The sequence below is a fragment of the Octodon degus genome, unplaced genomic scaffold, assembly GCF_000260255.1.
Source record: "Octodon degus isolate 3935 unplaced genomic scaffold, OctDeg1.0 scaffold00300, whole genome shotgun sequence".
Classification (NCBI taxonomy): domain Eukaryota; kingdom Metazoa; phylum Chordata; class Mammalia; order Rodentia; family Octodontidae; genus Octodon; species Octodon degus.
The window spans coordinates 364423-387390 of NW_004524876.1; the positions used below are offsets into that span (position 1 = coordinate 364423).

At 36.7% G+C, this 22968-nt stretch overlaps 1 protein-coding gene across 2 annotated transcripts in view; it reads left to right on the forward strand.

Annotated features, from left to right (window-relative positions):
* Neto1 (neuropilin and tolloid like 1) overlaps positions 1 to 22968 on the forward strand; it is a 116555-nt gene that overhangs the window by 77669 nt on the left and 15918 nt on the right. For both annotated transcript variants that reach the window (XM_004647309.3, XM_023707580.1), the window contains exon 7: positions 9284 to 9512. In XM_004647309.3, coding sequence (XP_004647366.1) covers positions 9284 to 9512 — 229 coding nt within the window. The remainder of the gene's footprint in view (positions 1 to 9283; positions 9513 to 22968) is intronic.

Sequence of the window (22968 nt, forward strand, 5' to 3'; positions counted from 1 at the left end):
CTTCATCCTAGATCCATTAGTGACAGATGAAAGAGCACAGCAGGAAAGTGATGAAGCTAGATTTGCATTTGAGAAGTGTAGTGTTTCCCTGGGAAGAAAGGACAGGGGCATTAATGCTGAGCAGAACCTGAGTCACAGCTGTGGCAGGCATCCCAGTGGTGCGACCCTTTTGCTGGCAGACAGAGAAGGAAATGGGAAAGACAGAAACAGGGATATTCAGACTGAGGAGAAAGAAGAGTCAGCTCTGAAGGGTCTGTCACTTCAGGAAATACCTTTGTCTTTCTATCTTGAATTTGCCTCCAGCATTTGCTTATATAAGGGGAGAAGGGCACATTCCTCTTACTTATGGTCACAGAGACACAGAGACCCAGAGATCAGGATCCAGCTTCCGGCTATAGTCCTTGCAAGGTAGCTTCCAGCTATAGTCCTTGCAGGGCTCTGCACAGCAGCAAGTCTTTGAGAAAGTTAATTGCATTCTAGAGAGACACAGATTTTTTGTTGTTGTTGTTGATAAAAGCTTTAGGAAACATAAAGCTATAAATATCTACATGGATTATCATGGAACTAGATTTCATATTATTATCCTTCCCTACCTAACTTGTGGATTCACAGGCATGTGCTTTCCATTTTTCTTAATCTATACAAATGAAGGATTTTTGGAAAGACTTCATAAGCAGGAAATATGTATATGGCACCTTACCGCTACCATCAGCATCTTGTCACTGCAGCGGTAAATGGAAGGATTTGATGAGAGTGTGAACACACCCTTCTCTCTTCCAGCTGGTAAATAGGCTGCCTTTTGTAGAATCCCAGAACAATGATACCGAGTGCACCTGTCTGTTACACAATTTGGCATTCTGTGACCCAAAGGGGAAGCTGCCTACAGAGCTGAAAGAAGATGGCTCTATTGTGACAGGCTTTCTCTGATGAATTAAAGGTCAGAGGACAGGAAGTAGCTTTGAATGCCACAGAGAAAAGCAAGTGATGGGTATTACTGACCATATGAGCTTTCTATTTTTACAGAGTTCCTAACAGTTTACTAGAACAAACCATCAAAGCACGAGTGAAATGTGAATTAGGTCATGGTGAATATTTGAATGATACCTGGTAGGACTGAACCATACTGTACAATGGAAGTGCTAAGTAGCTTGAGTTCTATTGAAACTCATATAAATTACGGGTTGGTTCTTAACTTTTCCTAAGTGGAAAATATATTGATATACATTATATTTGGAAAAAAATGGATGGCTGCTGTAAATGAAATGTGATTCACACACATTTTCTAGAACTTTAAATATGAGAGACTAGGGCCAGTGAGAGAGCTCAGTGGACTAAGCACCTGCTTTGGCAAGAACAGGGACCAGGGGATTGATCCCCAGTCCCACATGCCATCCTGGCCCTGCCCCTGGGGCGCACTGAACTGGCAACCCAGTCTGGGAGGTGGAAAATAGGTTGATCACTATGAATCTGAGCTGTGTAGTGAGACCCTGCACCAAATACATAAAATGAAATAAAATAGATGAGAAACCAAACGAATGTGTGATGCCTGTTATAGAGCAGCTCATTTAAAGCTTAATAAGCTAAGTAGAATAATAGAATTCTCTCTGGTTTGATCATGTAATGAAGAAATACAGTTCCATTAACATATATTTTACACAAAGATTCTAGAGCAGCATGGTGGAAGACTAGACTACACTAGACTATGCCTAGTTCTGAATTTGGCCCAGAAAAGAGCCATCAGCATGAAATGCTAGAGGAGTGAATCAGGATAATGATGTGAGCTATAATTGCTTGAGCTCCAGACCCCTAGGTTTCTTAGCTATCAAGTCCAAGCAGCATGGTATTCAATTAAAACTCATAAATATATAAAATCTTCAGACATTTGAAAGCCTGCCGTATGAAGAGGAAAAAAGACTTAATCTGCATAGTTTTACATTCTGTAATTTATTAGAATTTTTGACACTAGGAGATATAGCTTTCAATTTAATATAGAGAAGGGTTTTGTTTTAATAATGGAGTTCAAATGAGATTCCAGAGGAGGAATCCAAGCAGAATTTGGCAGGGATTTTGCATAATAATTAAAAATCAAGTAATCTTGGCAGAGATGATGTGAAAGTCCTCTCAAAAGCAAAGTTCCATGAATCTATCTATGATAAGTGACTTGCTCAAATATTTGGCTAGTTAGCAAAAGAGCTGGAACAAGATCAGTATCTCCTAATTCCTGGTCCAGTGTGATGTCACAAAACCAAATATTTTGAGAAAAGATCAAGTTTGCTAAGAAAGGATGGGAGGTAAATTAAAAAACAAAACAAAACACTACCTTTCAGTGTGTGCCAACAGAGGTAAGTTAGTGATTAATATTTTAGGAGAATTAAACTGGAGCTTTTATTGTTTACTCATGTTTTATTACTTAAAGTTAATTTTTAAACCAAAGTAAAAATTTTGGGGGGTCAAATTATAATCAAATAAACATAAATGTTGATTAATATAGTCATTCAATAGTATTTTATGGTATGGTTGTGCTAAAATAGCAAGTCCATGATAAATGCTAAAGGCAGAATTTTAAACACCCAAGATTTTTGGATCCAAGAATATCAGACATCTGATTATGTTAAGTTACCTCACAAAGGTTGTTTTTTTTGCCACAGCAGTAAAGTTACCTTTCAGTTGAATTTAACCCAGAGCAGAAGGAAGCAGGAGGCCCTAATCTAATCAGGAGAGCCCTCTGAAAGCAGTTTTTCTCTAGTTTTGGACAAGTCAAAGAACCAGGGCCCCAGGCAACCTTTGCCATGGAGGGAGGGTGACCCTGATGAGCAATAAAGGGAAAACCAGGGCTGTAGTCCAGCAGCTGCAAGAAACTGGATTTTCAGCTTTAGCAAAGAACAGTCAATCTGGGATTTATATTTCTAAAATGTGAAACCGTGATGTGATAAATAGGTACTACTTAACGCTGCTAAAGTTGAGGTAATTTGTTATGAACTAACAGAAAACTAAGGCAATAGACTAAGAGTAATAACTGTAATGGATTACTGTGATAAGCAGTAAGGAGTCTGAAGACTAAGTCTGTTCTTATCTCCAAAAAGAGAATAAAATTAGTAAAGCAAAGTAAAAAAATTTAACTGTCTGGATATCTACCAAAGAAAATGTCATGGCTCAATTTGTTTAAAAAATGAAATATTTTTTTATCATTAGAATTTAGAGGGCTGCTCAGGTGGACTTGAAATATTTTGTTATTTTTCTATTCCAACCTGAAAATGATTTTAATATTGTTATACCAGGATTTACGGTTGTGTGTGTGTAATAGTCTAGTTTTATTTTCCAAATTAAGCAGATGTTACTAGATTGAAAATTCATGTGATATCCTACCTAAGATTGTTAACCTGAAAGATTATGATAAACAAGCAACCCTAATATCTTGTTTAGACTCTGGTTTTATTAATACAATAATCCAGGAATATTAAAATCATGTGCAGCACCTCCACCTGTGACATACTGAATTGACATGAAGGACTGTCCTAGCAAATCTTTAGTTACAGTCTCAATATTTAGTTTTTGCGTATATTTATAACATGAGAAGAGAGATCAGGTTGAGCAGTTGGTATTAAATTTTTTTGTAGATATATTACCTACTAAATTGTTAGCCAGATTTATTTGCTTTCCATATAAAAAAGAATTCAGCTTTCCATATTATTGTGATTTGGAAAGCAGATATCACCAGAAATTGTTTATGTTTTGAAGTTTCCCATACCCCCTTCAATAAATCATCTTGTCAGCACCAACTCTTTGTGATTGATTAAAAAGAAGAATATATCACAATGATTCAGTGAAGGGAGATGATAATCTGAGTGTTTTGCTAGAGTTATGCAGAGAGACTAAAGAATTTTCTGTCACCGACTTCCTTAAATAATTCTTTCTCTTAACGTTGTTATGGCATAAGCTTTAAGTTAATGAGGTGGTCATTCCAATCAAAATACAGTGGGAGCTTTTAGATGACATACATGGAGTCAGTGAGAGAAACCTTGATCAATTTTTTGGGGTAATGACATTTCAGGCTGTGCACTGACTATAGTGGGCCTAGTACAGTTAATTCTTTTATTAGTGTATTTTATTTTTCCAGCTATATGACATAAAAGTTGAAGTTAGGAAAATGTGAAATGCTTCAGAATTGATTACGTAAACTCTAGTGAAGATAATTATTCACTTTCTTATAAATAGTATCCCATTTAATAAGAACACACTTTATATATAGAAGGTACGTAGATAGCAGTCATTTTAAATCACATACAAGATAATTACCTCATGAAAAACGCAGACACTTTAGAACTGTCAAATGACAAAGAATGCAAGTAGACTTCCTAACCAGCATTACTCATCCATAAAGTAATTCTATTCTAAAGAATTTTAAGAGCTACAATTTCAAAGGGGCATGTTTAAGATCTATGAACTTTATTTGTAGGTGGATAGTCTACATATTTCCTAACTGCTATAGAAATGGTTGGTTTTGCTTATTTATTTTTTGTTTAATACTTATTTTGTTATAGTTTGTTTTGTTGCCTTCAATATCTTGAACAGTGTCATTGAAGAATTTTTAAGGTTTTTATTTTCATTTGTTTGTTTTGTTTTGTTATTGTGGGGCTATGTATTCTGACAAAGAGTAGCCCACCATCAGGTATGCCTGACCCTAGTACTAGTTAATTTCTTCTGGGTTGGTGTCACTTTAAAAAAGTTCCTTAATTTTTTAAGTTTCAGTTTCCTTCACCTTAAAATGTCTGTGACAAGAGTCGATTGTTATTTAGAGAACTGAATGAAATAATGTTTTAGAAGGGCCAAAAGCAACTGTTGATAAACCAAGCATCTTTTTTTCCCTACTAGCATTTCAAGCTACATCTGCATGTGGCATAAAAAACTTGAAATAATTGTCATGATACATTAGGTGACAAAAACTTTCACCTAAAAAAGAGCAGGGGATCACCTATTTTTTTTTCTTGAAGTAATCAAATGTTACGTTAATTACATATTTTTCATTTTGTAGGCAATGGAGGAGTTATTTTGTGTTACACTCCAAACAGTGGAATGCATTGTATCATTTAGCCTTATGGGGGTTTGTCTTACTGACAAATTTGAATCATATCAACTTAAACTTTGTATTAATTTGAGTCCTATGTTTTAAAATACAAGTATATGTTTAACTTTTCTTTCACTTGATAAATTTGTTTTTTTCTAAGCATAGCTACATTTTAGTTTACGTTACTAAACTAGTTACACACTGAAACACATTTTCAGGGTGTTTGCTTTGGTCAGGAGAGGGCAGAATAATTTGTTAAAAAGAATCACCAGAGTTGAGAATTTTAATCCTATTTAAGGCTTGTGTATCAATTTGCTGCCTTTTCTTGTGCAAGTTGTTTTGCCTGCTTTGCTCCAGCATTCTCATGAAGGGCACTTGCAAACCTTCTTTTTAGATAATTTGTGTATTTGAAAAGCGAAGTAGAACAGCTAGCAAAGATTCAGAAGATACAACGTTTCTGAGACACATACCTTAATTTGGACATTTCTGGAATTCTCAATATAATTTCAGGAATTTAGTACTGTGCTGGGAAGAGTAGATCACAAGTGGACTATGAGTTATATTTGAGCCTTTGGTGGAATAAAATAAAGCAATAATGAGGCAGGAGGACTATGCAGGGTTCCTTGGAGTTAATGTTTCATGAGACCGTGGCCATGGCAGTTCATTTAAAATCATTGTCTACATAACTGGAAATTTTAGGGTAGCTTCCAACTGAATGATGCAGATTACCTGTATATAAAACTTTGTTACAGGCAAAGCATAGTAGAACTTTAATGTTTTCTACTGTTGTTCAACTCCATTCATTTTTCTATTTCATGTTATTGTTCTTCTCACAGGTATATCAGGAGTACTTCCCTTTGGGTATCACATTTTATTTTCAGCTTCTTACAGGTCTGCAACATATGGCCTTGTCCTTTTGCCTCATACTTTAGACTTATTTGTATCCTCTTCTAAGATTGAAATAGGGGAAAAAATGATCCCGGTGTATAACCTCCAAATGATATAGGGGGAAAAAAATGAAACTCCCGACCTTAGGACGAGGTCCTGTTCTCTAAAACCAAAGAATGAATTTTAGGAACAAATGGAGGTTATAAGCAGAATATATTTATTGGGGGAAAGAAAGCCACTGTCCGAGAGAGGGACAGAAGTGGGGTAGGGGGGCAAATGGGTGGTCCCTGGGAAGCCGTCTCTTTCAGGGACTTTTACAAAGTAAAACCATGCAATGAGGTGGGTCTAAAGTAGTGAAGAGCATGGGAACTCGCTTAGGTGGGCATGAGGTGGGACAAAACTATGGTCAATCAAGGAGAGTACAAACACTATTGCTCAGGTAAAATTGATTAAATCGGAATCAAATGGGGAAGCAAGCTGTGTAGCAAGCGAGTGTGAATGTGGAACAGGGTCTTCCTGTTGGGGGTTGGGCTAGTGACTCATTTGGGCTCTTTCAAGGTGATTGATGCTTATTTAGACTATCAATCACTGGTAACCATTTCAAGGGAAGTATGTGGCTGTATTTGTTTACTCTTGTCTTGAGGTCTGGCCCCAATGGGGAGTATCTATCTCTTCCAAAGTTGCAAAGTCACCTTGTCTTCCATATTGTCTCTTTGAGGACCTGGCTCTGTGTGACTGCCTATATTTCTATCTAATTTAGCTGCCTATAACAAGATTACTTCCTAAAATTTTCTATTATAAATAAGAAAATTGCTATTCCGTATAATTATCATTATTTGTAGCCTTAAAATAATGTCTGACCTGTAGATGTCCAATAAATATTTGACACATATAAAAATGAATTAATGAAGAAAATAGGTTTTTCCAATTCATTATCCACACAAGTATATCCTTTCCCAAACTTGTGTGGAATGCTTATCCATGTAGAGCATGGTTTAATGCCTAGAATGTGAAACCACATATAGTTCACCACCCCACCCAGCTTTTCAGGACAACATAATTTGGTAGAAGGGATTTCCCACCTGGATAATAGCTCAAAATGTGTTCAAAGTTATAATTTAGCATAGAAAGTATAGAGAAGAATTCTACTAGGATTGTGCTGTGTGAGAAGTGGGAGAATCTTTTTGGCATGAAGAATGGAACGAGAATTTGACAAGGCAGAAAGAAGTAGCTAGCTGACAATAGCAGATGCTGTGCCAATGCTATGGGCACAAAGGCTGACATTTTTCAAAATAAGTACGTTGTGATTTTATTTTTCCTATAAGAAAGTAAATATAGCAGTCTGTGATTTATAATTTACATGCATTGAACAATTTTGATTAAAGGAGTGTAGCTTCTAGATTTGTTCCTTAGAAACCTAACACTGACTAAGCTATGTTTCTCATTATTTTAACTTCGGGTTGGGATTAAGAGCTTGATTAGGGAGTCTGGACCTTGCAAACATCCAGGCTAATTTGGAGTCTGTTGCAATGTCATATACGTACCAGGAGGTGTGGAAGACAGTTATCTTGAGAGTGAAAGGAGCAGAGGCTGGCACCTGATTTGGTACAAACACTGAGTGCTAACGGTATTTAAAATAATGAAACTTTGAATTTAGAATAGATATTTCAGATCTTGCAAAAAGTTGTCTCATGAGATTTATAATATCTGAAATAAGAAAAAATACATCTAAAGAAATGAAAAATGAACTTCAATTGACTGGTTGCCTTATTTTGAATCCCTGTTATTTTAAAGAGACACGAACCTAAGAGGAAAGAGACAATTGTCATGCATATTAAAAATAAAACTGAGCATTTAGGAGTAACGTGTAAAGGGCACCTTTTTTTTGGTCCATAATGACTCCACATACCCCTCTGACACTGCCTAGGCTTTGAGTGTTTTGCTTTCCATTTCTTAATATAATACTCACAGTTTGAAACTGTGTCTGAGTGTCAGGATTTAGGTGACACGTATTTTCAACACTGGTTTTCATTCTGTTGTTCAAACTACATTTACAATGTGGTGATGTGTGTTCATGCCCGAGTAAGAGGCTAAGTTGTAAATATTGCTGAATTGTTACCTGAATAAGCAAATGCCTTTATAGACTCATCTCTGATGCAGTTAATTGCCACGATTCTGAATGCACCTGAGTTAAGTAGTGCCTATTGATCCATAATCAGTGTATAGGAAGCAGGTTGACATTGTGGAAGGATTGTAGACTAGGTTTTTAGGGGGACCTCATGTCTGATTTCCAGCTCTCTCCTTCTGAATTTGAGTTCTTATGTCTGAATGTGACAGCACATAAAGAATAACATACAAGACTGGGCACTTGGGAGGCTGAAAACTGGAGGATCACTCTAAGTCCCATCTGTGTAGTGAGACCCTGTATTAAATACACTTTAAAAAAAAAGAAAAGCATACAATATAAATTGCACAGTATTTTGTACCTATTAAATGTTTTATAGGAAATGACTATAACTCTGATATGGATAATTATGGATTAGCTTTGCCTTTTAACTTTTTTTTGATATGCCACATCTCAAAAGTTAAATAATAGTTATGCTTAAAACTGAAACAAAGTGAAGTAAGAGGCTGTCCTTTCTTTTGTTTTTCTAATGTATTTGGTTGTTACAGGGTCTCATTAAACAGCTTGGACTCATAGTGATCCTCCTGCTTTCAGCTTCCCCAGCACTGGGATTACAGGCAGGTGCCACAAGGCCTGGTCTCAGTGTGCCCAGGGGTGGGACCAGTGCAGCATGTGAGGCAGGGGATTGAATCCCAATCCCTGTGCTTACCTAAGCTCGCCTAAGCAGGTGCTTTAGTCCACTGAACTATCTCACCAGTCTGAGAGGCTGTCTTTTGATAGCTTTTTTTTCCTTTAGTATTAATATAGATTATTTCTCTCCATATGTTTTTGGAATTAAAAAGAAGCCATGAGATTAAAAAGCTTTATCAAGGACAGTTGAAACTTTTTTTCCTAACCAAAGTAAACTGTGTAAACCTGTAAAAGTAATAATTGATTCCAAATAAGTTGCAGGAAGATATAAGTATCATTTAAAGCATAATATAAAATAAGGAAAATGATGCATTTAAGTAAAGAAAGGATAATACCATTTGAAAAAAAAATGTTCTTACTTGAACATCTTCCTACTATCCTCAGAGTGAAAAATAATGAGTTTGATTGCAATCAACACTGCCTTGTGAGTTTGAAAGGGAGAAAGGAAGCTCAGCTACTTTCAGCTCTACCATCACGTTTCCAAATGGAGACATTATTTTATCTTTGTTTTACAGATATACTTGCGATTCTTGGACTATGAGATGCAGAATTCAAATGAATGCAAAAGGAATTTTGTGGCTGTGTACGACGGAAGCAGTTCTGTGGAGGATTTGAAGGCCAAGTTCTGTAGCACTGTGGCAAATGACGTGATGCTCCGCACAGGTCTGGGGGTGATCCGCATGTGGGCAGACGAGGGCAGCCGCAGCAGCCGATTTCAGATGCTCTTCACATCCTTTCAAGAACGTAAGATTCTCAGCACTTGACTGTCCTTTGCAACGTCATATGATTCTACGCTCATAAGCTGTTAGTGGTGTTTTCTGCATGCGGTGTGAGCCCAGCAGGGTGCTTCCTAATAAGTTGTGAGAGTCACAGAGGTTCGTTCTTCTTCATTTTGATCCAGTGACAGGAGAGAGTTACTGTTACATTCAGATTCCTTATTGCAGGGTAGACTTGCTTACAGGAGTTCACACATCCGACTGGCAAACAATAAATTGCATTTGCTTTCAGGTTAGTTCTTATCAAGCATATGGAATTAATGTAGCAGCTTCTGTTGAAATTTGAGTTTAAATTTAAAAACATGTTTGAAAATATTTGATAGGTTCACTTTAGTAAGGTACTCTTGCAGTGACATTTATTTCAAATAAGTTTGCAACTAGGGTCATGATTAGGCAAAAACAATTATTTGTAACAGAGTTAATGGAAAAAGTTTCAAGGAAATTGGCAAATTAAATTCTACTTAGGCCAGGGAGATGGCTCAGTGGAATAAGCGCTTCCCTGGCAAGCACAAGGGCCTGAGTGCAATCCCTGGTTCCGCAAAAAAAAAAAAAATTCTACTCAATTTATTTATCCAGTGCACTAGTGATAGAAAACTATAGTCTAATAGTGATGAGTCATGTTAGTAGATATATTTGGAATAATCTTCAGATATCTTGAATATTTACATTTTTTACATTTATGCAAAAAAAGAAGAATCCTCAGAAATTCTGCTTTTTTTTTTTTTTTTTTTTTTTTTTTTTTTTTTAACTCAGGACCTTGCACTTGCCAGGCAAGTGCTTATCTACTGAGCTATCTCCCCAGCCCAGAAATTCTGTTTTAAGATATACGAATTCTGTATTTCAAAATCATACTATTTTTAAATAGAAAAGATAATATTTTTGAAGTTCAGAGATTACTATTATTATTAGCAGCACAGTGGTCAGTATCACAAAAGCTAAATGTATTAGGCAGTTTTGAATAATGAATAAGTTATTGTGGCTTTAAGTTCTCTTCCTGTAACTCAGTGGGGAATTCCAAGGCACCAGAAGTTGTCGGTGTCACTCATTGTTACTAAATTTCATACCGTCTTCTGGGGTGTTAAATCGCTCTTATCCTAGATTTAAACAACATGTCAATATCCACATCTTCATTGCGGCAGATTAAAATGTTGTAGAGTGGGCATATCTATTTCAGTAAGATATTTAGGAAGAAAACAGATGCTTATCATTTTTTCCTTTCAAATAGAGAAATTCAGGCTACCCGATGACATTTTTGGGTGTCTCATGGCTGATTCTTCTGTCAGATTCAATGATTTGTACCTTCGGTGAAGAGTTTGCGGATGCCTTGTTTTTAAATATATGTATTTGTGGTGCATTACATATAGCATAAATATTAACCTTTTTAAATTATAAGAATCTTTATTTTTCATTGGGATGAAGTAGTATTCATTTGTCAAGTACAGAATGATGTATTAAAGCACAATTTAACCATTGTAGCAGAATTAAAACTAGCAAATAGTGATACATTTTGTTCTTCATAATTTTTTCAGGGAATTACTAAGTATCTTCAGCACAGAAAGAAAACTATAATATTTGGCTATACTGACTGGCTAGATTTAAGAATCCCATGAAGTTCTCTAATGTATTCAAGATTTTTTTTTTTTTTTACTAAGAATCAAACTCATGACCTTGTGTTTTCCAGTCAGGTGCTCTACTGCTGAGCTAGATCCTCGTCCTTTCATTGAATATTCTTGAGAGCTTTTGATAATACCAGACTGAAAGCTAATATTGTCCAATTTAAAAGACAAAATTACAGAATCTAATATTTATTTATTTATTATTTTTTAGAGAGTATAAAACGGTAAAAAAAAATTAAAAACACTAGAAATAATACAAAATGTCATTAAATAAAGTAATAGGAATTCAACAATGGTTGTTGTATTCCATAATGTTATCTTCAAATTAGTTGTTTAGGTTAAAAACAAAAGTTTTATATACCAGATATAAACCAAAGTTCCTGGTATATTAATATTTTAAATGACATAATAACAATTTTAAAGATACTATGAAAAAAATTTCATTTTTATCCTAACTACACTATAAAATGTAACTGAGATAATTTTAAAATATATTATACAAATATACACATATAGATACAAGTTATACAAACATGTATATTATATAAATGTATGCAAATTAACTAAATGATTATATAGGAAACGTAGCTTAAGACTGCTAAGCTTTTATTTTACTCATACTCAGTGTGGGCCATCGCTTTCATTTCAATAGACCCAAAATATATATAACTGCTGAGTTATTAATCTGTGTGTTAAGAAAAGTCCTCATCATGTGAGGTCTTGGGGTTATGAAAATTCACACTTGTCAAAAATCCAAGGGCTTATTCTTTTCAGATTTTAATAGGGAGAATAACTGAAAAAGGCTGACACAGATGTAGAACCAACTAGAAGCATGAGAAATGCCAAAGAGAAGTGTTGGGGCTGGTGAGATAGCTCAGTGGGCTACAGTGCTGCTTAAGCAAGGGCAGGGACTGTGGTTGGATCCCCAGCACCACATGCCGTGCCACCCCGCCCCCAGGGGAGGCTGAGCCGGCCAGAGTCTGGGTGTGGTGGTACACCCCTATAATCCCAGAGCTGGGGAGGCTGAAAACAAGAGGATCACAAGGGATCTCAGCTGCATAGGGAGACCCTATAACAACCAAATACATTAAAAATAATAATAATCATAAATTTAAAAAAACAAGTGTCAGCCTTAGAGTTTTTGTTGTTACTGTTCAACATGTGATAACTACCTTAACCTGGATGATATAAACTAATGTCTCAAAAGTATGATCAATGTTTGAAAATTGTAGGGAGACTTCTGAGTGTACCTTCTGAGGAAATGTCTAGGTCACAGAGCTGTGAACAGGAAAGCAGAGAGCTGCCTTTAAAAGATACAGATTGTGGGGAGTGGTTCAGCCTGAAAGTGTGCTGCCAAGATTGGTGGAGGGGAAACCTTTGCGCTCGATAGCAGGTTAAAAAAATAAAACAAAACAGAAAAACACAACTAACGTCTAAGGTCTCTTTTAGCTCTCGAATGAATTAATAAATTCTACAATCTTCAGATATCTTCAGGGATAAGAAGTGGCAAGTTATATCACACTGTAGTATGATTGTTTATTTAAGATAGAAGATCAAATGTTAATGACTGTGACAGGCGTTAAGCTAGAAGTTTATCAATTAGTGATCCATAAACATAGATTCTCCTTCCTGCGCAGGAGCAAGGAGTGCCTAGCCCTTTTATGCACCTGCATGGTAAAGAGCTGATCACTGTCTTTGCATGATATGTTTCACAAGAACATATGTGTGATTTTTTTCTCTCACATCCACACTGAGCTCCCAACAAAACCTGTATGTATCCTCTGCCTCACTCCGCCAACTATGTGTGTGTGTGTGTGTATGTGTGTGTGTTCCCCCCATAATCTGTATGTTGAACCTAATCACAACTGCAGTTGTTAGAGGTGAGGTGGAAAGTGCTTCCTGGGGACACCCTCATAAATGGGCTGTGTACCCTAATAAAAGAGTTCAAGTGTTGCTTTGCTTCTCCTTCTACCCTGTGAAGACACAGTGAGAAGTCTCCACCTGTGAACTAGGAAATAGGCAGCAACCAAACACCAAGTCTACCAGTTAGTGTCTTGGTCTTGGACTTCTCTTCCTTCAGAACTGTGAGAAATACATTTCTGATGTTCAGAAGCCACCCAGTTTATGGTGTTTTGTGATTACATCCTAAACAGTTTAAGGTTTGTTCGTATTATTTTTTGTTATGGTGTTTTCTCTTTTCTTTATTGGCTAAAGCTATGCCCAATTCTACCTTTCCATATACTGTGGTTGGGAGTCGTCATGTAATGCAGTATGTGCATGTAGACTGAGGCTTTATTCACCGAAATCAAGGTATTCCAAGTAAGACATAAAAAATTCAAAAGAACAAGCAATAGACTTCTACTCTGAAATAGGGGCTCAGAATCACTGAGTTCTTAAAGAGGAAACAGGGCCTAAGAAATTTGAAGTTCCGCAGATGACATTATTTTTCTCAATATTAGTGCTGAGGCAGGACTTCACGTTCGGCTTGTATTGCTTTAGGTAGTGACTGGCGGTTGTTGATGAGGATGACAGACTGTGTAAGTGTCCTGCTTACTTTTCTCTTATTGCTGAGACAAAATAGCTAATACCTGAAGTTAAGGGGGCAAAAACGGTTTCTTTAAGCTCGCAGTTTGGAAGATTTAGTCTATAATCAGCTGGCTCCAAGGCAGTGTGGCATGGCACCGGGGCAACAGTTGAAAGTAGCAGAAGATGGCAAAAGCAACAAGAGCAAAAGGTGGAGAATAGTCCTCTTTTCCTTCCTTATGTAGTATGCAGGCTATATACCCTCCCTCGGGCAGGTGTAGCACTCACATTATCTCCATGTTCTCCTCTTGCACTGGCTTTGCAAAAGTAAGCATTCTGGCTCAAAGTGAGCATATTTACAAGGTGGAAAGCCTGGACTCCTTCTAAACTTATCCAGTTGACACAGTGAACAGCATCCTAGACCAGTAAGGGCATGTCCTCTGCATCCTAAGATGTGGCACTGCTGAGTTATTTAGTTAAGCTTTTAGACTTCCCAAGTTGATGCAGTATATCATAGTAAGTTCTAAAGAAAAGAAGCTCATTTGGGGTCATCATTGTGAGTATGCAAGGTCTGGAACCTTGTGAGGCAATGCGGCTGGTGCTGGCAGAAAGGAAAAGCAAGGTAGGTATCCGGTGCAAGAGAGAGAGATCATGTGTGAATTTGTTTACTTTGTCCCCTGATCAGGTCACAAGGATTCACCAATTGGGCTCCATCCTGATGCCTGTATCCCTTTCCAAGGGTTCCATGCCTAAAACCCATATTCACATACAATTTCTACTTTTTGTGTATGTTACAATGGAGATTAAATGCTAGCATCAGTCTTCAGGGACAATCCCTATTTAGACCATAAAAATAGGCACACAATTTGTATGTATTTAGGCATAATAAAATATAACATATCGAATAATATAATTGATACATTTTTATGTCCTGAAAATCTACATAATGAGACCCTCATCTCCAAAGTGATGGTATATGGATGTGGGAACTTTTTGAGGTGATATTTGGTGGGATCAGAACCCTCATAGATAAGATTAGTAACCTTACAAGAAAAGGCTGTGGACACCCCTCCTATCTTCTTCCAGCTGAGGTTGGAGGGAGAAGATGGTTTCTATGAAGACACTGACCCTCACCAGACAGTATATCTGCTAGGGACCTAATTTGGTTCCCATACTTCAGATCTGGGAAATAAAATTTATGTTGATTGTAAGTTACTTGCTTTTTGTTATTTTGTTATAGAATCCTACCTGGAATGAAATAGAATGTACTCAGTAGTAAAATAATATCTGTTAAATATTTTTATGTTAGAACCTATGATTGCCTGGGGGGGTAGAGGAGAGTTTAGAAATCAGCTATTTCAGTCCCTGATATTTTAAGAAATCAAAAATACAAGAGAAGGTCCAGAGAGCTAATTGAGTTTCCCTGCTCATTCTCAATCTCATATTTAATTTGTTAATAGAACTGAGACAAGAATAGTAATCTTGATATAGGGGAAAGAAACTCTCAGCCTGTTAGATATCTGGGGCAAGTTCCTGTTCTCTAAAATTGAAGAATAAATTTTGGAAACAACACAGGTTAAGAGTAGAATATATATTTTTGGAGGGAAAGAAAGCTTCTGTCTGAGGAAGAGACAGAAAACGAACTTGCTTTTTCTGGGGATTTTTATAGGGTAAATCCATGATGTGAGGTGGTTCCAAGGTGGGAAACATGGGAAATCGCAAGGTGGGCATGAGGTGGGGCAAAACTGTGGACAACCGATAGGATGACAAGCACAATCGCTCAGGTAAAATGTAAGTCAGGATCAAATGGGAAGTGAGTCAACAGAGCAAACATGCATAAATATAGAACAGGGGCTTTCCTGTAGGGGGTTGAGATAGTGACTCTTCCCGGCTTTCTCAAGGTGATAGAGACTTATTTAGAATATCGGTCCCTCCGTCCTTAGGGAGGTGTGTGGGTGCATTTGTTTTATCTTTCGTCTGGAGGTCTGGCCTACAGTGGAGGTGCCTGTCTCTCCCACAGTGGCAAGTCATCTTGTCTTCTGCACTGGCACCTTTGAGGGCCCAGCCCTATCTGCCTACAATATTTCTATCTAACTCAGCTGCCTGTACCACTCTTAATTCCCCATCTCATGAAGCCTCTTGTGTATAACTTGGGCACTTAGCGAAACTTCTGTAACAGAGCTCTCAATTTTCTCAAGGAAGTCTGATGAAAATGATGACTAAAAATAGTGAACAGTTAGAACACTTCGGTCATGTTTTTCATGACTACTTATTGCGTATTCTGGGCACATAACATAGTTACATGTTCTAATCATGAGAATTTTCTAGTACCACATCTATTATAGCAATTGTGGTGAGGGATTTCTGTTCTAGGACATTAATCTAAGGAATGCTGAATACCAATGTGAATATAACTTCAAGTCATTGTCTTTTGACATTTGTACCTACATAAGCTATAGGAAAGGAAGAAGAGTGAATCTCCAAGGGCAAGTATAATAAGTTCCTTTCAAAAGTCCTCAGCCTTCTATCTTGTGTGTGGCCATTGGGAGCATTTTATAAGATGGGCGTTAGGTGACAACATTTGCAACCACAAAAATGACTAATACAAGTAATGGCAAGTTTACTTCATGAAATTATTGAAAAACAGTAAGGCCTATCTACAGTCCGGCCTGAGGAATGCCCCCTAGGCGGCGCTGTCTCCTGCGAGAGCGCTGCCCCGCCTCTGCCCGCCTCTGCCCGCCCCGCTCCTGGCTTCCCTTTCTTCCGGTCTGGTGTGACTGTTGCTGAGCTCCAGGCATCCCGCAGGTTTTTACTGCTCTAAAACACTTTGTCTTCAGAAGAATCACACAAGTGCTGTATCCTACACCGGGGCAAGACACAAATCTGTATTATTGCCGGAGGACAGTCACTTAGTTTGTCAGTTTATATCCATTTAGGCATTGTAAATAGCACCATTTGCCGTATTTACTCCACTCTTGGAGAACACATGTACTGATAATCTAAAGTAGGAGAAAAAATATTTTACATATGAATTTTTGCTTATATTTTCTAAGGAAGGACTCTCCAAGAAATATTATTCACACTTCAGATGTAGTCTGAGCTAATAGTAAAATTATAAGTAGCTAAATTCCATGGATCAAAAAGCAAAAGATTGTGAGACAAATTTAGATTAGAAAACTACTCATAGTAAAAAAGAATCCAACTAGAGATGAATATTCCATACATTGGAAAATTCTTACAAGCATAAATTAAAGGATGCCATATTTCATTGATTAACTCCAAATTGCTATTATATAGCTTTAACAAATTTGTATAACCTTTTATAAAATAATTTACCTTAAGAACCATGCAGTTTTAAAAATATTAAATTTAGTTACACTTCTATTCTGAGTGTAGTTATTCATGAACAACTATTATCAAACTGTATGTTTTAAGATTAACTATCCAATATGGAAAAGCAGAATACTTAATGAAAAATGCCTGGCCCAGGGGAACCACCTGCTCTTTTCTCCAAAATTATCCTGCTCTGCGCTTGGTGATGGGTGCACAGCGCGAGGAGCATCTAGCTGACTTCTGAAGTTATTTGCTTAGTTTCTCATCTAATGTTTCTTATTATAAAGGGAGAAAAATGTTACCAGATTTCAAAACAAGATGACAGGTATTATATTGCATGTTGCTATCTTTAATGCAGTTGCTCAGATCAATAGTTATAGGCATGTAGAATTGGTCAAACAATGGAAGCATTAATTATTCCTTTCAGTAAACCAATAGAAATTAGTAGTACACTATCTTAGCTATCATTCCCCCGGCTTCTCTTTCCCTTTCCTCCATCCCAGTTGTTCTTTTCTTTTGAGAGTTTCTTTCCCTTTCACAATATCTGTTGTACCTTTTGAATCTGATTTATTCTTTTAATTTCTTATGCTAGGGAGATAATATGATGTTTGCACATGTGAGTCTGATTTATTTCACTAATGAGTATGGTCTCTGGTTGCATCCATCTACCTATTAAATACTTGAGTTTATCTTTCTTGATAACTGAGTAATACTCCATTGTATAAAAAATTCCACTGCTGCTCTTGCATACAGCTTTTGCATAATAAAATATCAATCATTTACTACTTGATTAATTAGTGACATTTCATAGACCTACATATAAAAAAATAAAAATATTCACTACTTTAGGGCTATAAGGAAATAGTTTATAATAATTTCAGAAATGAAATAATGTATATAGTTTCAAATTAACATATGACAAAAGACTATGAAGTCTGATCTATATATTTACTTATAATAAAGCAGGTAAATCCAATAACGTTTGAGTTCCATTTAAATTGTGTTCCATTTAAATTCATTCTACTATGAAAAAAAAGACTCATCTCTTAATAGAAGCCTTCTGTAATTCCCTCCCTTTGCAAGAGGTGGAACCAAAAATAGCTTCATATACCACTAAGTAGTTATCTTACATTCTATGGAAAATGTGTTCTGTAAGTGTAAATCTGGTTCTTAATCAGTTGATTGCAATTAATTAAAAGACATATAATTTTAGATGAGCCTTCCCTAATCAGGTAGTTCACTATGCCTGGCAATCACGAGGTCACGAGTTTAACTCCTGGCCAAAAAAAAAAAATTGTATACGTAATAACAAATTTAGCGTAATTACTAGAGTCGAGTGCATTGTGTTCACTAAGTGTCTTACCAAGAAAGTTTTATATACTAAAGAAAGCCATGTCACCAATTTAAAGTATAAATTGATATCTTGTGCTAGAGGTCTCAAGACATCCCTATCATGAAGAGTAAATGTCCTTCATTCGTATGGGAATATTTACTTCTGTATATCATACAAAAACATAAATACCAGATGGCATAGGCATAAATATCAGCAGTACAGAGATTACACTGGGAAAATTACAGAATATATATCAGATTTTGGCAGATCTTCTGAAAGTAGATACAATACACAGGAAAATATCACTATTTCAAATATGTAAATTTTAAGAAGTATATTAATATAAAAAGTCCTGTGGTCAAAGTAAATAGTAAAATGAACTACAGAATACTAGAAACAATAAAAGATAAGGATTATATAACAATAATAAAAAATAAGTGATCTATTATAAAATGAGGCAAAGAATAATATATAAATGAAGTATAAATAGCCTGTCATATATGAAAAAATTACATGTAGGAGTAGTAAACAGGTAGAAATTCAAATAGTAATGATGCTCCACTTTTGTCTCTCACATGTTTGGGGGTATACCAGAAATCAAACTCAGGACCTCATGCTTGCCAGGCAGGTGCTGCATCATGAACTATATTCCTGTCTATCATATTTTAAAACAATAATAAAATACTGAACTAGGAGAGCGTGGGTACTGCTGGTAGGAAATTTCAAGTTTCCCAGTGGGAATTCAGTACACATATCAATGTTCTAAACTAGAGAAAAGCAAAGAAAGGTCCTCACTTTTCACCTAAAATATTGACCCCTTAGATTATTTGCCAGTGGTAGGTAAAAAGAATTGAAAAATTAAAAAAAAGGAAAATGCCCAAGTGGTGTTTTGGGCTGTGTCTAGATGTCTCCCCAAAGCTCCTGTGTCACAGGTGGGATTTTGAAAGGGGGCAGGAGCTAGAGTGTGCGCTGCTGGGATCAAGGTGTGTGATGACCAGAACAGCCCACTGACCTATTTGGCTTAGTTCTGGGCAGGACTGAGGGTGCCTTCGCCTGGGTGTGAGTGCTACCTGCCCTACAAGTGAGTAGCCTGCGTATGACAGTCAGGGGCAGAAAGAATCTACCATTTGTGGCTTGCTTCTGGCTCTTTGGTGCTTTCTGCCTGCCATGAACTGGTTCCCCTCTGGGATGCCTTTCTGCCCTGCCGCCCTGCCTTGGTGTAAGCCAAGCATAGTCTGAAACCTCTGCAAACTGTAAGCTGAAGTAAACTTTTCTTCTCTCAATTTAGGGTGTTGAATATTTCATCTCAGCAGCAAGGAAAAGTAGGTAAGCTAAGTGGATTGCACCAGTGATTCTGTTGACATACATGCCCTTAAGGTGGTGCAGTGGATTAACACAGGCAGTTAACTGTGTTAAAATATAAGACATGGGTTGTAGATGTTACACAGTGGTAGAGCTCCAGGGCTTAAGGCCCCACACTGAGAAAAAGAAAAGTGGTATATAGTCATATATTTATATGGAATAGGTATTTAATATCTCTACTGTAACTGCAAAACAAATGTATAGAAAATAATGAAATGAAGATAGTACAGTAGTTTTGTCTTTTGTACAGTGAATATGTATTAGTTTGGTAAAAAAATCAATCTAGAAATAATGACTTTCTGGAGGGAAATATTAATCCTATGAAAATATTAATCTTACATATACTTTTATATATTAATAAATTTAAGACTGCTACAATTTCAGAAAATAACTAATTGATATTGTTTTAATTGTGCAGTTGAAGATACCATATCATAATGTCGAGACATTATTTTAGATTATACAATCACTGTGAATTAATTACAGTCAAATTTATCCACAATTTATCACACAAGACACACACAACTGATGACTTAATTCATGACAAAATCTTACAGGTGAGCCTCCATTTTTGCAGTGTCCTCAGGACACAAGATGGAACATCATCTGGTATGACTATGTCCTTGAATTCCATGATCACATTCAAAGGTGGGAAGAAATAGAAATGTGTTACTCTTGGTATCCATCACAAGCATGTGGTCCAAGTGTCTTGGTTGAAAACTGCAGCTGCTGCACATCTGTTATCTCCTCTCTCTCTCTGTTTCTGTCATCACGTGGTCCTCATCGCTGTGTGGTACAGCCACATCCATCCCTACAGAAGTCTGGTACATCAACATTCTGATTACCTAAGAAACAAGATACATGGTGTACTGGGGGGTTGTGTTTCCTACTAATATATATAATGTTACTATCTATCTATCTGTCTGTCTGTCTGTCTGTCTGTCTGTCTATCTATCTATCTATCTATCTATATATTGTTATATATAATATGTTACTATATACTACAACTATAACAAAATAACTTGCATTTAGTTGCTGCAAACAGCACAGTGTATTATCTAATACTTCTGGAGGCCAGAAGCTGTGTGGGCTAGTGTTTGCTCTCATCTGTCAGACTGGATTAAGACTCCGGTTCAGATGCTTGTGCTGTGACATCATGAATCTTCTCAGTGGCTTAACACACATCCGGTAGTAGCACAATACCCACACAAACTACAACCACAAAGAAGAGGTTTGGCTTGGCTCACAGTTTTAGGGAACTCAGTTATAGCTGGCTGGCTCCAAGGCTAAGACATCATAGAGGAAGGGTATGATGGAGCATAGATGCTTAATTCGCAGAACTGGGAAGCATTATTATTATTAGTGTGTGTGTGTGTGTGTGTGTGTGTGTGTGGCCAGCTTAGCCCACCCTCAGGGCAGGGTTAGTGGATTAGCATGGCATGCTGCACCAGGGATTGAACTGCGCTCTCTGTGCTTGCCTAAGCTTGCCTAAGCAGGTGCTTTAGTCTGCTGAGCAATCTCGCCAGCCCGACAAGCATTCATGTTAGACCTTTCTGGGGAAGAGCCTTAAATCAGCCATTTAAAAAAAGGGTTTCATTTTAAAAATATGAGATATGATCCTAAAATGTTTAAAAGCACATTTTAGTTTGGGTCTCTTACTTCTATATAATGTCTATTTTTTTAATTTCTCAATTCCCTTTCCAGAAAAAGGGAGAAGAATTACTGAACAGGTGAAAACTTTAAATATGTGTAAATTGAATATAAGGTTCATAAATGATGGCTCTTAGCAGGATAGCAACATACTGAAACTCTGATAATTAACATTTTATTGTCAAATGAGTTGATGCTATTGAGCAAGGGATGATGATATAAAATTGCATCATCTCAGGAGACAAGTCTCCCTTCCTCCTTCCCTTCTTTCTTCCTTCCTTTTCATTTTTCCAAACTTTTGTTTTATTCTAGTTGACCATAAAACAAATTGCTGTCAAATATTTTAATATTTAAATGTATTCTTCTTGGAGTTTTGTTACTGATCACCAACCAAATGCATATGTGTAATGGTTCAATGAAATATGTAAAATTTAAAATCAGTTCTATTAAGTAAATTTTAGACCAAACAAGTCAGCTTAACTTAAGTAAATGTAGATTCTGTGCACATTCACTCAACAGCATAGGGGATTCTGTGGAACTTTCATTAAACATTTCAGAGCAGCATTATGTTTACATTAAAAGTGGGGGTTGAGAAGAGCCCCTGTGTGCACAGTTATAAGCAGCAGGGTTCTTGTTGTTTTGGTAGGATCCTAGAAAAAATACATATCGATCTCACTGACTTGGGTTTCACAGCCCCACAGTTTGCCTATGTCACTGAAAATACGGTGCGTTTGCTACAATGAGACAGCAAATTATTGTTTCGTTTTGGCCCCCTCTTGAATCAGCGCAGTCATAAACTTGAGGCCGTGTTGCCTGTTGATGCTTGGCAATAAACTTTACTCGTGGTTTCTCTTGGACTGTGACAAATTCAGTCACATACCAAGTCCTGGACCTTCATAGGAACAGTGCGTCTAAATGTTACCTGTTGCACACATGCGTAAGTCTTGGGAGCAAAGCCTGGATCACAAGTCCAGGGCTTCGTGATGATTGGAGGGCAGACAAGAAGCAATTCTCCATCCTGCTAGCCACAACTGTAGTGTCAGATTCCACATAATGAATAAATCATTGCACAGCTGACTCGTGGCAGATATGATAGCATATAATTTATAACAATTTGAGAAAGAAAAATAGTCATGTTGTGGCTCATAGTGTATGAGGGGCCATAAATAATCTTTGTCTGTGGAACATAATTTTTACATGAGAATGTATTTCACTTTCCTAAATACATTATCTCCTAGAAGAGCAAGAATACACAATTTTAGTACAAGATTGAAAAATCAGTAATTGTGTGTAACTCAAGATTGTGAACACAATTTTTATATTAAAAAGAGATTAAGATATATCTACTTGGTAATACTGAATATTTTTGACCAATAACTTAGTCCCTTTCATATCAGAACAGGGTTTTGGAAACAGATACTGATTTTGCAAAGACAAATATGAAAATGATAAAGGGTATGAGAAGAAGAGACATAAATCTATTTCTGACCTCTAATTTGGTCAGCAATTTTTAAATGAAAAATCATTTGTCCTGATTACATAGCCTAATGGCCATCTTCAGTTTAAAATCTGGCAGCAGGGAAAAGTTCCCATTTATATTTTTTAAA